The sequence below is a fragment of the Salvelinus sp. IW2-2015 genome, linkage group LG31, assembly GCF_002910315.2.
Source record: "Salvelinus sp. IW2-2015 linkage group LG31, ASM291031v2, whole genome shotgun sequence".
In the NCBI taxonomy this organism is placed as follows: Eukaryota; Metazoa; Chordata; class Actinopteri; order Salmoniformes; family Salmonidae; genus Salvelinus; species Salvelinus sp. IW2-2015.
In genome coordinates, this window is record NC_036870.1 from 12,225,671 (window position 1) to 12,241,209 (window position 15,539).

Consider the following 15,539-nt stretch of genomic DNA (forward strand, 5'->3'; position numbering starts at 1 on the left):
AGAGTTCAGAATGTCCCCAGAGATCCAAGTTTCAATCAATACCAGAATTTCTGGATGTATCTGCATAGCCCAGATCTTGATGTAATCCAGTTTAGGAAGTAAGCTCCTAATGTTAAGATGCATCAACCCAAGTCCTTTACGATTTTTAAAGCCACATGAAGTCTCCAACTCAAACAAGCTATGTTCAATAGGCGGTTGCATCCTGTCTGATGGTRGATATTGATATAGTTGGTATGGCTATATGATTGCATAGAACTGCACAATTTGGTCTATCCCTGTTTGTAATAGAGGAGAAAGTAGAAATTGTAATTACTTTTCCAAGGATGGCACCAAAGGGCCTGAGGCCGCAGCCAATGTCAGTATGATAATCTCTCAGAGTAATCAATGATGGAATGTTATAAACTGACTGACTAACATGGGCTTTGGTTGCTATCGTGCAACCGCCCATGCCCTCTACGTCCAAGTTTATGGAATTCACATTTGACCTAATAGTACTGGGTGAGCAGACCAAAGTGGGCTTCTCTTTTGAGCWAACAAAATKACTTCTGGACATCAGAACAGCGATTATTCCCCTCGAACTGGAAGAAGCTTTTTCCTTTAATGAGTCCGACGAGAAGGATATACTGRTTTCCCGGGAACAGGCCCAAATCCCCGTCATTTGCGTGAAGAAAAGACGGAGGAAATGGGAGCACAGGTCGGGCTGACRTCTGAGAATCCGTAGGCGAGCGAGTAAACTCCCAAGGGCCATCCGTTCTACTGGCTAACGCGCAATCATTGGAAAATAAAATTGATGACCTATGATTAAGATTATCCTACCAACAGCACATTAAAAACTGTAATATCTTATGTATCACTGAGTTGTGGCTGAACGACGACACGGATAATATAGAGCTGGCGGGATTTTCCATGCACCGGCAGAACAGAGAAGCTACGTCTGGTAAGYCAAGGGGTGGGGTGTGTGTCTATTTATAAATAACAGCTGGTGCATAATGTCTAATATTAAAGAAGTCTTGAGGTATTGCTCGTCTGAGGTAGAGTACCTTATGATAAGCTGTAGACCACACTATCTACCAAGWGAGTTCTCATCTATATTATTCGTAGCCGTCTATTTATCACCACAGACCGATGCTGGCACTAACACCACACTCAACCAACTCTACAAGGCCATAAGCAAACAAGAAAGGCTCATCCAGAAAGCGGCGCGCTCTAGTGGCCGGGACTTTAATGCAGGGAAACTTAAATCAGTTTTACAACATTTCTACCAGCATGTCACATTGTGCAACCAGAGGAGAAAAAAACTCTAGACCACCTTTACACCACACACAGAGAACATACAAAGCTCTCCCCCGCCCTCCATTTTGCAAATCTGACCATAATTCTATCCTCCTGATTCCTGTCGACAAGCAAAAAACTAAAGCAGGAATTACCAGTGACTCGCTTAATACGAAGTGGTCAGATGACGCGGATGTAACGGTTTTCTTCCTGGATGAAGGAGAGGACCAAAACGCAGCGCGGCTAGTGTTCAACATGTTTAATAAAGAGAATAACGTGAACACTACAAACTACAAAACAATAAATGTGAAAACCGAAACAGTCCTATCTGGTGCAGAACACAAAGACAGAAGACAACCACCCACAAACCCCAACACAAAACAAGCCACCTAAATATGGTTCCCAATCAGAGACAATGACAAACACCTGCCTCTGATTGAGAACCATATCAGGCATACATAGAAATGGACAAACTAGACACACAACATGGAATGCCTACCCAGCTCACGGCCTGACCAACACTAAAACAAGTAAAACACACAAGAACTATGGTCAGAACGTGACAGCGGATGCTATGCTACAGGACTGTTTTGCTAGCACAGACTGGAATATGTTCCGGGATTCATCTAATGGCATTGAGGAGTATACCACCTCAGTCATCGGCCTCATCAATAAGTGCATCGACGACGTCCTCCCCACAGTGACCGTACGTACATATTCTAACCAGAAGCCATGGATTACAGGCAAATCCACATTGAGCTAAAGGCTAGAGCTGCCGCTTTCAAGGAGCGGGACACTAATCCGGACACTTATAAGAAATCCCGCTATTCCCTCAGATGAACCATCAAACAAGCAGAGCGTCAATACAGGATTAAGATTGAATCCTACTACACCGGCTCTGATGCTCCTCGGATGTGGCAGGGCTTGAACAATATTACGGACTACAACGTGAAACCCAGCTACGAGCTGCCCAGTGACGCGAGCCTACCAGACGAGCTAAATGCCTTTTATGCTTGAGAGCACCAGCTGTTCCGGAAGACTGTGTGATCACACTCTCTGTAGCCGATGTGAGCYAGACCTTTAAACAGGTCAACATTCACAAAGCCGCGGGATCAGACGGATTACCAGGAAGTGTTCTCAAAACATGCGAGGACCAACTGTCAAGTGTCTTCACTAGCATTTTCAACCTCTCCCTGACCGAGTCTGTAATATCTACATGTTTCAAACAGACCACTATAGTCTCTGTGCCCAAGAAAGCAAAGGTAACCTGCCTAAATGATTACTGCTCTGTAGCACTCACGTTGGTAGCCATGAAGTGATTTGAAAGGCTGGTCATGGTTCACATCAACACCATCATGCCGGAAACCCTAGACCCACTCCAATTCGCATACTGCCCCAACAGATCCACTGATGACGCAATCTCAATCACACTCCACACTGCCCTCCACACTCAGACTCCCTCCCTGATAGACCAACAGTGTAGTTGTCATGCTGTCATTCAGTCTGTGACCTGTTGTAYCAATGTGTTACCTGGTTCTATTCTTTCTCCTCTGCTCCGGAACTCTCCTGTCTATTACGCTCATAGACTACTACCAACACCAAAGGTACGTTTGTAATACTGTGTTTGTGCGTGTGTGTAATGGGGATATTTAAGAGTGATTTAGTTTCGAGTGATCAACACAATGTTCAGCGTTTTTTGACTTTCTGTAATACACATKATTTCCAGTGTTCTGTTTGTGACTCTCAAGGTGCGGGTTCATGGTCACTAGGCTTGAAGCTGACTGTTATGGATTATTGTCTTATCTGTTGATAATGATTAATGCCAGACTGGAGATACAATAACTGAAGACACACTGATTATTCACTGTTGTATTGTATTGATGGCGTTCTGTGAACACTGTGTGATTCTGTAGCAGATTACAAATTCRCTACCTTTTTATTTGGGTTTCATATAAGCCTCTCGGGCCGGTGTTTACGGAACATTCTTGCGATTTCGGCACAGAGCCATGGGGGGCGAGAAGGTTCCAGCTAGTGTATCCCTCTGTCCTTTGACTGTTGATAGATATGGARGTCTGGTTCAGGGCCCAAGCTACGAATGGACTGTTCATTGCGATTTGCTCTTTAGTGCCATCAATCCATGAAATGAACAGCTTGTTTTGAAACCATAAAATGTACACAWATTAACCACACTTTTATGGACATTTTAATCATAATCCTTGAATTATATAATATACACTGAGTGTACAAAACATTAGCAACACCGGCTCTTTCCATGACATAGCTTACACCTGGATTCACCTGGTCAGTCTATGATCCCTTACTGATGTCACCTGTGAAATCCAACTAAATATTAGGAAGGTGTRCTTAATGTTTGTACACTCAGTATGAAAATATATATATTTTTACATATTTATATTTTTTACTTTTTTTGACCAATCACAAGTGGYGCACCGCCCCTAACACCCTAATGGACGGGCCACCATTGCTCTGATATATGTGCAAGCTAGGAGCACTGATTTGTGACCGACCGGCTCAATTCGGTCTTATGTAGCAAAATTTGAAATTGTGTTTTTTACATTGGATAAAAGTAAACTAGAAAATTGTATATCATACACTACAGTTGAGGAACAATGGGAAAGTTATTCTGATTTGAAAGTTGCGAAAATGGCCTTTGAATTTTTGGTACACCTACTGGAGAGCTCTTCTTTGTCTACACCCATTCTGCATCYTTCACACCCTCTTAAGCTTTAGCCCCACCCATCTCTTTAAGGGTTGATCCTAACAACAGCAGTCAAGCACCCAAGCTAACTGGCTAACATTGGCTAGCTTGCTTGCTACTTCCAGACACAAATGAGAGAACAGCTCAGTCTGACCATTTTACTCGCCCTAGCAGAGCTGGTTAGGCTGTTTTTATGTATTCCCGAGCGTTGGTGACTGAAACTGTGCTGCTGGCAACAATTTACGTTTTTTTGGCAACGTTTACTGACACCAGCCATATTCAACGGGTGTTGAGAGTTCGTAAATTCATCAGTTATTCTGCGCTCTGGCACACTCAGACGAGAGTTCTCTGAAATTGGAGTAGATAACCAGAGCAAATTTACCAGCTATGTCTATCAACAGTTGTCAAAGTGACATCATTAACATTCTATTGAAATGATTAATTGCATGGAGTCTTTTGTTAAAACATGTAGCTAGCTAGCTAAACAATGAACCATAATCCCAACTCATGACGTTACTACCCTGCATGAATCTGCAGGTAACTAACCAACCAGGTTCAATGTTAGCTAGCTAACATTAGGCTATAACTATCAAAGCAAATGGCTCTGAGATATGAATAATATTACTACACAGATCATACACATAACGTTAGCTAGCAAGCCAGCCAGCTAACGTTAGCTCGCTAGCTAACAGTACACTTTAACAACTTTCAGACAAAATTAGAAAGGTTTAATATCTGAAAATGTAGCTAGCTAGACTATCTTACCCATATACATGGATGGACGCTTCTCCATCTCTGTCACYGATGCCATGGTTGCCCTTAGTTTGAAGATGTAATCCGGAGACAGGTGTTTTCTCCATCTCCTTAGCTATCATAATCTAATTGCACTGATTTCAAAAACTCAGTCCTCCAGAAAGTGGAGCAACACTTATGCAGTTCTACTACATGATATATATTTTAAAAATGCCACGCCGGACAGGATTACCTACACATACTGACCAGCTTAAATAGACAGAAGCGAGCTACATGGCAGACCAATCTGAACTCATCTTTCGGCATGTCCAGCCCACTCATTATCTCAACCAATCATGGCTAGTGGGAAGGCTGTTTTTTCTTCTTCTGTGGCTTAACCAACTAGSTTCGTAATTTAACAATTTTATTCATATTTACAGATGTGCCTTAATAGCAAATTTGTATGCCATGAAAGTTCACATGTTCCAGAATGCATTTCTGCCCCAAAAAAACGCATTTACGTTGAAATGGCTCTCCTGTGAAGTAGTGACGCATMACATACGCCTAGTTTCCTGAATCGAGTCACATTTGGCAGTCTCGGCCATGTACATAGGCTTARGTTATATGGCCTCCAGATTGCAGGCCTGCCAAAGACTAAAGCAAAGCAATTGGCTAGATACTGCTCTGTTTCAGCTGTTATGGGTACCCTAGCTGTTTGGAGAAGGTGCTTTCTGTATGCTTAAGTGTCCATGCATACAACAACCTTCAAAATGTTTAAAAACTTCTGGAATGTAATGTGATTTGTGGATTCAAATCAATTATTTAAAGTTTGTGTATGTGGTCTCTGTTGATCACTAATCTGTTAACAAAATGAACAAACAAATTGTTTAGAATTCTTCAATGTAACCATTAACAATGGTTAATTAACAATTAACAAAATTAACAAAAATGACAAGATTCAGAACTTTTTGCCCAGATTGATACAACTTCCTGAACTAAGATGGCTTCCAAGTCAGGTGATCTGTAAGGTGACCCGTTATCTGACTATAAAACATTATTTGGTTTAGCAGCCATCAGAGGACTCTCTTCCAGTATGCGTTCTTGACGAAAAAACATACTCATCAGTGGAGGCTGGTGGGAGGAGTTATAGGAGGAGGGGCTCATTGTAATGGCTGGAATGGAAAATATGGATCGTATCAAACATATGGAAACTACATGTTTGACTGGGTTCCATTCATTCCATTCCAGCCATTACAATGAACCCTCTGTGCTGGGACGGTTTTTGGTGCTAAAATGGTTGAATGTTCATTAGAGTCTTGATAAATGTGTGTTTGCATGCYTGCATGTGTGTGTTGCAGAGATGAGTTCCTGGACTCTGTCCACAAGAGTTTGCAGTGCAAGAGACTGAGAGAGAAACTGGTGACCATGACTACTATGAAACAGTAGGTAGAGTTTAGAATTTTATTAGGATCCCCATTAGCTCACACCATGATGTCAGCTAATCGAGTGAGAGAGAGGTGTAGTTTCTCCCTCGGCTGACTTGCTCTTACTATGTTTCATGCTAGTACATATAGTTCTGATCAGATGAACCAGACAATCCATCCTGATCCAACAAGTTCTCCATCTATGAGTCGTGTGTCTGTGTGTAACAAGATCTCATAGTTTGACACGTTTGTCCACGTTTGTCCAAAGGTTGTGTTTTAACAGTTAACCAATCTGAATTAATGCCTTAACTTAAGATCAGGGCTAAGGTTTGGGTTAGGGAATAAAAATTATTTTTAAAATGAGCATCCGTCATCCGCATTGCTGCAAGACTACTTGATGGTAATTGAGCTCACCATTGCAGCTAGTGATCGGTATTGAAGGCATCTCCTGACATCGTGGCGATCTGGACGAACATCAAACATTGCATTGGATCTGGAGTGACCTGGCTGGTGTGTGTGTGTGTGTGTGTGTCAGAGTAGACATTGGATTGTTCTCTCAGGAGGTGAGAGAGCTGATGGACTGTCCTTGGAGACTCAACCTCACACACAGAGAACTACACAGGTGAGACACACATACACACACACCTTGCTCAGTCTTACGTTTATCTCAAACAAACATAATGCCCCCCCACCCCAGGACAGAGTTGTGGTCATGCTGTAACGCGTCTGATAGGCTGATGGTGACCAGACAGAACACCAATCAGAACCAGAGTCTGACCTACGAGGTAGAGAGGATGAAGAGAAAGGTGGACCAAGCACTATGGGAGATGCTGCCTCAGGTGTGTGTGTGTGTGTGCGCAAGTCTTACATTTCTCAGAAAAATTCATCACACGAGCGTGGTTTACTAGCATGGTGTGTGTGTGTGTGTGTGTGTATATATAGACCGTACCCTGGAGTAAAGGTTCGTTGAGTCGTTGTGCCGTGGTGGGAAGTGGAGGAATCCTGCAGAACAGCAGCTGTGGAGCGGAAATAGACAATGCTGACTATGTCATTAGGTATAAGTAACAACATTCTCCATCAATCAATCAATCAATCCATTATTGGTAGTAATCTATAGCAATGTAGTTCTGTTGTGTAGTGTTCAAAGTTGATGTGATGTGTGACTGTTGTTGTTTATAATCTTGTGTGAACGTTGTGTGGATATTCTGGGAATGTTGTGTGAATATTGTTGTTTATAATGTTGTTTGAAAGTTATTTCTTCCTATCGAAACCACTACCTCTTTCTGAGTCCATCACCAATTTGTACATGGCGCTCTTTTCAGTTATTATTTGTAATGACTCTCTGAGGTCATTAAAGATCCCGTGGCACTTATCGTAAGAGTAGGGGTGTTAACCCCGGTGTCCTGGCTAAAATTCCCAATCTGGCCCTCAAACCATTCACGGTTACCTAATAATCCCCAGTTTACAATTGGCTCATTCATCACCCTCCTTTCCCCTGTAACTATTCCCCAGGTCGTTGCTGTAAATGAGAACGTGTTCTCAGTCAACTTACCTGGTAAAATAACGGATAAAAAAATAAAATAAAAATTAAACAATGTTGTGTGAATGTTGTTAGGTCGTGTATGGTTAAATAATGTAATGTGAATGTTGATGTCATGCTGTGTGAATGTTGATGTCATGCTGTGTGAATGTTGTCATTTACATTGCTGTTTCTAATCTTGTGTGAATGTTGTGTGATCGTAGTTGTTTGTAATGTTGTGTGATTGTTATTGTTGTTGTTGTTGTTAGGTTTAACCTGGCTCCTATCAACAAGAGTTATGACGTGGGAGTGAAGACGGACCTCATAACAGCCAATCCTACCCAGATCATTAAAGGGTATATACTCTATCAATACACATGATCAGATACAGACAAAGAGCTCTATTTTCATGTCATCTGACCGAAGCACCGGTTCCAATCATAGTGCCGATGCCTTTATCAAAAACCAGTCAGTGCTACAGTATGGTCAGATGACATGAAAAAGAAGCCTACACAGAAAAGTAGCTCATACCTAGAGTAAAATACAGTGGTGGATCTTTGATGTTATGGGCCTATTTTGATTCCACTGGTCCTGGGGCCCTTGTTAGGGTCAACGGCATCATTAACTCTACCAAGTATCAGGACATTTTAGCCAAACACCTGGTTGCCTCTGCCAGGAGGCTGAAACTTAGGCACAAATGGATCTTCCAGCAAAACAATAACCCCAAGCACTAATCAAAATCCACAAAGAATGGTTAAAGAGGCAATATGTCATATTTTGTCTTTTGTTTCTGTTTAAAATCTCTAGTTGTCATCCAATGTGATTCAACAGTAACAATATTGCGCCTCCAGCCTGCCTGAAAACCTCTGTATTTCGATTTCCCTGTCGGTTTGGATTTTCATGCCAGATTTGACACAATGACATGTTTTCGGAGGCGGTGCCAGCTCAGACAGATTCAAATGGATATGAATGGGACGTTGATGACAATATAGCAAGGACGGGTAGCACACAACCTGTCCCAGGCAGCTCGGACCCCATCTAACCCAAAGAAACAGGGAACGTTGGAGAGCCAACAGGCAAAAAGGGTAAACGATAGAGTCTGGGCCAAGACGAGTGTTGAAAGTAAACCTTGTATTTGCGTTGACAAATTGGAGAGAGCTTGCTAGCTAGGTAAGGGACTCAAAACCGATCTGTTGAAAAGGTAGTACATAGCTAGTTACATTAACTACTGTAAATCGCTATCTTGCTAGCTAGATAAAGTGATGTGTCGCATTTTRTTTTTAGTTGTAAATATATATGCAAGTGTTACATACTATGGATTATTTGTTTAGATTTTTGTTTTCAAGCCAGTGTAACCGATGTGAAATGGCTGGACGGACTAAAGTTATACTGTTACACAAGGCATTGGTTTGTTTTACACATTAACTTTTTCCAAATGTAGTTGTGTTACAGCCTGAATTTAAAATMGATTAACTTTAAATTTGTTTGTCACTGGCCTACACAATATCTCCATAATGTCAAAGCAGAATTATGTATTTCAACATTTTTACAAAGTGATAAAAAATGAAAAGCTGAAATGTCTTGAGTCAATAGGMATTCAACCTCTTTGTTATGGCAAGACTAAATAAGTTCAGGAGTAAAAATGTCSTTAAGTCACATAATAAGTTGCATGGACTCACTCTATGTGCAATAGAGAACCCATTGGTAGATAAGTAAAAAATWAAAGTAAAAAAACTGACATTGAATATCTCTATGAGCATGATGAAGTTTTTAATTACACTACAAAGATAAAGGTGTCCTTCCTAACTCAGTTGCCGGACAGGAAGGACACAGCTCAGGGGCCAATGGTGACTTTAAAAACGTTACAGTTTAATGGCTGTGATAGGAGAAAACTGTGGATGTATCAACAACWTTGTAGTTACTCCACAATACTAACCTAATTGACAGAGTGAAAAGAAGGAAGCTTGTATAGAATAAAAATACGGGACCGCAGMGGAGAAGTGGTTCAAGTTCCTCAGCGTACACATCACTTACAACAGCACCTCTTCAATGTCAGGAGGTTGAAGGAATTCGGCTTCGCCCCTAAGACTCTCAAACTTTTAGAGATGCACCATTGAGAGCATCCTGTTGGGTTGTATCACCGCCTGGTATGGCAACTGCACCACCCGTAACTGCACAGCTCTCCAGAGGGTGGTGGGTCTGCCCAACGCATAACCTGGTCAGACTYCCTGCCCWCCAGGACAGATACAGCACCCGATGTCACAGGAAGGCCAAATAGATCATCAAGGACATAAACKAKCCGAGCCTAAGCCTGTTCACCCCGCTATCATCCATAAGGCGAGGTCAGTACATGTGCATCAAAGCTGGGACCGAGAGACTGAAAAACAGCTTCTGTCTCAAGGACATCAGACTGTTAAATAGCTATCACTAGCCGGCCTCCACCCAGTACCCTGCCCTGAACTTAGTCACTGTCACTAGCCGGCTACCACCCGGTTACTCAACCCTGCACCTTACAGGCTGCTGCTCTCTGGAAYTAGACATGGAATCACTGGTCACTTTTTAATAATGTTTACATACTGTTTTACTAATTTAATATACTGTATTTTACTGTATTCTAGTCAATGCCACTCTGACATTGCTCATCCTAATATTTATATATTGCTTTTAAATTGTGTCTGTTGTGAATTGTTAGATACTACTGCACTGTTGGAGCTAGGAACACAATTTCGCTACACCTGCAATAACATCTGCTAAATATGTGTATGCTACCAATACAATTTAATTTGATGTCATTGCTGCCAAAGGTGTTTCTAACTTATATTGACTCAGGGGGTTTAATACTTATCTAATATATTAGCGTTTAATTTTCCATTAATTGTAAATAAAATGTTCAAATTTTTCTTCCACTTTGACATTACAGAGTATTTTGTGTAGATCGTTGGCAAACGGCTGAGCTGTTACAACTTCGAGGAGATGTCGCCAAGCAACACAGGATGCAGTTAGCATACCTTTGAGAGGGGAAGGAGCTGCTTTCCCTTGTGTCAGACTTGGTGACTCCCGGGAAATTGTGAAAACTCAGAAATGTTGTTGAAAGAGGGTGGCCTAAACCCAAAGATAAATAATATGTAAATAAGGGAAGTTTGTGTGAGAAACAATATTTACGCGTTCTTTATCTAGCTTATAGGCATCATTATTTAATTTAGAAAAGGTTTTAGAATCTAATTTGGACTTATCAGACCAAAGGACAGATTTCCACCAGTCTAATGTCCATTGCTTGTGTTTCTTGGCCCAAGCAAGTCTCTTCTTATTATTGGTGTCCTTTAGTAGTGGTTTCTTTGCAGCAATTCAACCATGAAGGCCTGATTCACGCAGTCTCCTCTGAACAGTTGATGTTGAGATGTGTCTGTTACTTGAACTCTGTGAAGCATTTATTTGGGCTGCAATTTCTGAGGCTGGTAACTCTAATGAACTTATCCTCTGCAGTGGTAACTCTGGGTCTTCCTTTCCTTTGGCGGTCCTCATGAGAGCTAGTTTCATCGTGGTGTTTTCGACTGCACTTGAAGAAACTTTCAAAGTTCTTGAAATGTTCTGTACTGACTGAACTTCATATCTTAAAGTAATGATGGACTTTKATTTCTCTTTGCTTATTTGAGCTGTGTAGAAAATAGTAAAATTAAAGAAAAACCCTTGAATGAGTAGGTGTGTCCAAACTTTTGACTGATACTGTACATACTCTATATATATATGATGAATTCTCACCTGTCTCTGCCTTGAACATGATTTCACAAACTCAAATAGATTTTTGTCATCAAGTCGATTCTAGACATTTGTTCAACTGCCACTAACATCGACCCTGCCTCTCACCTGTCTCATAACTCCTCCCCTCACCTGTCTCCTAACTCCTCCCCTCACTTGTCTCCTAACTCCTCCCCTCAACCTGTATCCTAACTCCACTTCACACCTGTCTCCTAACTCCTCCCATGTCTCCTAACCCCTCCCCTCACACGTCTCCTCACTCCTCCCCTTCCCCATCTCCTAACTCACCTGTACTCAGGTACCCTGACCTCCAGCGGAACCCTGGACCCCTGGCGGAAGCCCTGTCAGTCTACGGTCATGCCCATCTACTTCTCCCAGCCTTCTCCTTTGCTTTTGGGACTAGCCCCTGCTTCAAGGTGAGCTGCTACCATGAGATGAGACTAGGTAGAGGCCTGCGACCCGGCACGGGCCCGACAGGACACAATACTATGTACCGGTCAGTTTTTTTATCAGTTACTAGGGCAAGGGCTGGGCTTGGGTAGACTTTTTAAGAATGACAAAATGGATAACTAACATTTTGATCCTGGGGGGAGGAGAGTAGAGAGTTATGTCATTAATCAGTCTTTGTTCTGTCCCAGGTGTACCATGCCCTCCGTAAGGCCCGCGCCCAACAGGAAGTGGTGTTCTTCCACCCAGACTACCTGTTTGAGCTGGGCAGGTTCTGGCGTCGTCGAGGGCAACGAGCCCCACGGCTCTCTACTGGTCTGATGCTGGCCAGCACCGCTCTGGAGATCTGTGAACAGGTGTTAGTATGTGTGTGTGTTGCCTCAGAAGATGTTTCTGTCCAATCTGAAGTCTAGGGTCACCCCACTCTACGTTTCCATGTCCATGTGCCAGCAGTGTTGGGACACAAAGGATTAAGACATAGGACCAGCTCTACTCCTACCTTTTGGAGTAGGCACTTGCCTCACACCAGTGCCTACTCCAAAAGGTTCAGACTCCTGACCGCTAATTGTTACCCTGACCGTCACCCCCTCATTGAACTGACACAGGATGTTCACACATTTCCCAGGGTAGCCATGCTGCAGAAAGACCTTCCAAAAGGTGTTCAGTCTACTTTGCTCAAGGCTTTGGAGCAGGGGCGTAGCCAGAAATTCCTTTGTGGGTGGGCTTGCAGAAATTTTGACTGAGGAGTATTTTTGTAATAATAATGTATTCTTTTTTGTTTTTCGCTCAATTTGATTGGATGAGCCTGGCAGGGCCTGGCTCCCCAGTGGGTGGGTCTGTGTCCACCCAGGCCCACCTATGTCTAGACCTCTGCTTAGGAGAGGTCCATAAAGACCATGAACAGATGTTGTTTTGAAGATCATATACACCGTGCTTCTGTTATTTCTGAAGCAACACTGGGACTCTAGTAGCAGCTAGCACAAAGCTTGAATCTGAACGAGTCCTTGAGCTTCAGTACGTGAAGGACAGGTACAACTGGGCTGTCYTTCTGCAGGTGGTCAGAAAAAGCGTCTAAAGGACCAATTGAAGACTTCACTAAAGAAGTGTGGGATAAACCTTGCCTCCCTCTGGACTGTTGCTGCGGAACGTTCCACCTGGTGCGGCCTCTGCCATCAAGGAGTGTAGTTGGCTCAGGAAAAAAGGACTGAATGTCGCCTGGCGAAGTGACAGAGAAGACATATGACCATGGCTGCACCGGCCTCAACGACAGCATGCATCCCGCATCGGATMATACAGTCATCAGCAAACCACAATCAGTCGGATGCGATCGACTACCTTAAGAGATCAAGTGTGTGTGTGTGTTTGTTTGTTTCTAAGTCTAGATCTCTCTTTGTCAGGTTCATCTGTACGGCTTCTGGCCCTTCCCTCTGGATCTATCCCAAAATACTTTGCCCCATCATTACTATGACAGTGTTGGTCCAAGTCACTTCATGCACGCCATGCCTGAAGAGTTCCTGCTGTTACTACAACTCCACAGCCAGGGGGCGCTACAGCTACATGTTGGACCCTGTACACTGACCCCAACACCCTAACCCATACAACCTTAGTTACCACAACTCCACAGCCAGGGGGCGCTACAGCTACATGTTGGACCCTGTACAGGCGGATCATTGGGGGCCGGAACAAAATGATAATAATTTATACAGTGAAAATTGACCACAACTTAACCCCAAAAGATGTTGTATTTGAAAACAATCATAATTTCATCAAATCAAATTTATTTATAAAGCCCTTCTTACATCAGCTGATATCTCAAAGTGCTGTACAGAAACCCAGCCTTTAAACCCCAAACAGCAAGCAATGCAGGTGTAGAAGCACGGTGGCTAGGAAAAACTCTCTAGAAAGGCCAGAACCTAGGAAGAAACCTAGAGAGGAACCAGGCTATGAGTGGTGGCCAGTCCTCTTCTGGCTGTGCCGGGTGGAGATTATAACAGAACATGGCCAAGATGTTCAAAGATGACCAACAGGGTCAAATAATAATAATCACAGTGGTTGTCGAGGGTGCAACAGGTCAGCACCTCAGGAGTAAATGTCAGTTGGCTTTTCATAGCRGATCATTCATACTTTGATTACTTTGAGACATGACCTTTATTCATGAGAATACTTGGGAACAGATTTTCTAAATTTAACAATCTTTTTTTCCTAAATTCCTGGTGATTGTAGTCTTTTTTGACCAAACATTAAATGTATATATTTTTACAAAAAACTTGGCACATTTCTTTTACTCGCCGAACCCTGCCCTACACGACGTTGAAGGCGGTTTATGGTAGATAAACGTACATTACATTCTCTGGCAACAGCTCTGGTGGACATTTCTGCAGTCAGCATGCCAATTGTATTTTAGATGCTTTTCACTGTCAGCCGCAACTCAAATAGGCATACAATGTAGCAATCTTTTTTTAAAGAAAAGTGGCAGCCTGAAACCAGAGTATGTATAAAATGACGAGATGCACGTCTCTGCCCTGAKAATGGGAGTCGTTGTCCCAAAGGCGGGAAGGCAGGCGACAAACTTAGGTCTGCATATTAACTCCATCTGTTTTACTATATGTAGCCTATGTATCTGATCCTGTCTAGCCAGAAAGAGTATGACATGCCATACTCTTTATGTCCAGACAGCATCAGATACATGGTCTACACATACTGAGACATAGGGGCGCTGCCTACCAGACGGGCTAACTGCCTTTTATGCTCACTTCGAGGCAAGCAACACTGAAGCATGCATCAGAGCACCAGCTGTTCCGGACGACTGTGTGATCATGCTCTCCGTAACCGATGTGAGCACGACCTTTAAACAGGTCAACATTCACAAGGCTGTGGGGCCAGATGGATTACCAGGACAGGTACTCAGAGCTCAATGGTGACCAGCTCACTGGTCACCATTATAAATAAAAATATTTATAATCATGCAATCACAAGTGAAATATACCAAAACACAGCTTAGCTTGTTGTTAATCCACCTATCGTGTCAGATTTTGAAAATATGCTTTACAGAGAAAGAAATCCAAGCTTTTGTGAGTGTATCAATCAATGCTACAACAGCTAGTCCCAAATTAGCATGGTCACGAAAGTCAGAAAAGCAATAAAATGAATCGCTTACCTTTGATAATCTTCGAATGTTTGCACTCACGAGACTCCCAGTTACACAATAAATGTTTTTTTTGTTCGATAAATATTATTTTTATAACAAAGAAACGCCATTTGGGTTGCGCGTTATGTTGAGAAAACTACAGCCTCGTTCCGTTCGACGAAAATTCCAAAAAGTATCCGTAATGGTCGTAGAAACATGTCAAATGTTTTTATAATCAATCCTCAGGTTGTTTTTAACAAACATAATCGACCCTAACCCTAACCCTATTCAATAAGAAGAAAAGGAAAATGGAGAGCTCCCCTCTCGCGCGCAGTAACTATTCAGAGGACACCTGACTATTTTTGAAAAATCTCGTTCATTTTTCAAAATAAAAGCCTGAAACTATGTCTAAAGCCTGGTCACAGCCTGAGGAAGCCATTGGAAAAGGAATCTGGTTGATACCCCTTTAAATGGAAGAAAGACTGGCCAGAAACACAGATTTAAAAAAATAACATATCACTTCCGGGTTATATTTTCTCAGGT

At 42.5% G+C, this 15,539-nt stretch overlaps 1 protein-coding gene across 1 annotated transcript; it reads left to right on the forward strand.

Moving 5' to 3' along the window:
• Positions 1-2,750: 2,750 nt before the first annotated feature.
• LOC111956061 (alpha-2,8-sialyltransferase 8E) lies at positions 2,751-13,490 on the forward strand. Its single transcript, XM_023976478.2, has 9 exons — positions 2,751-2,876; positions 6,082-6,165; positions 6,683-6,769; positions 6,845-6,986; positions 7,090-7,202; positions 7,936-8,022; positions 11,721-11,838; positions 12,061-12,225; positions 13,267-13,490. The coding sequence occupies exons 1-9, from the start codon at positions 2,794-2,796 to the stop codon at positions 13,459-13,461; spliced, it is 1,074 nt and encodes a 357-aa protein (XP_023832246.1). The 5' UTR covers positions 2,751-2,793; the 3' UTR covers positions 13,462-13,490.
• The last annotated feature ends 2,049 nt before the right edge of the window (positions 13,491-15,539 follow it).

Bases quoted from the DNA above. Each gene is read 5' to 3' on its own strand.
- LOC111956061 (XM_023976478.2), top strand. From the start codon at position 2,794: ATGTGTTACCTGGTTCTATTCTTTCTCCTCTGCTCCGGAACTCTCCTG. The intron at 6,770-6,844 runs GTGAGACACACA...CCCCCACCCCAG, and splicing joins ACACACAGAGAACTACACAG to GACAGAGTTGTGGTCATGCT. The intron at 6,987-7,089 runs GTGTGTGTGTGT...GTGTATATATAG, and splicing joins TATGGGAGATGCTGCCTCAG to ACCGTACCCTGGAGTAAAGG.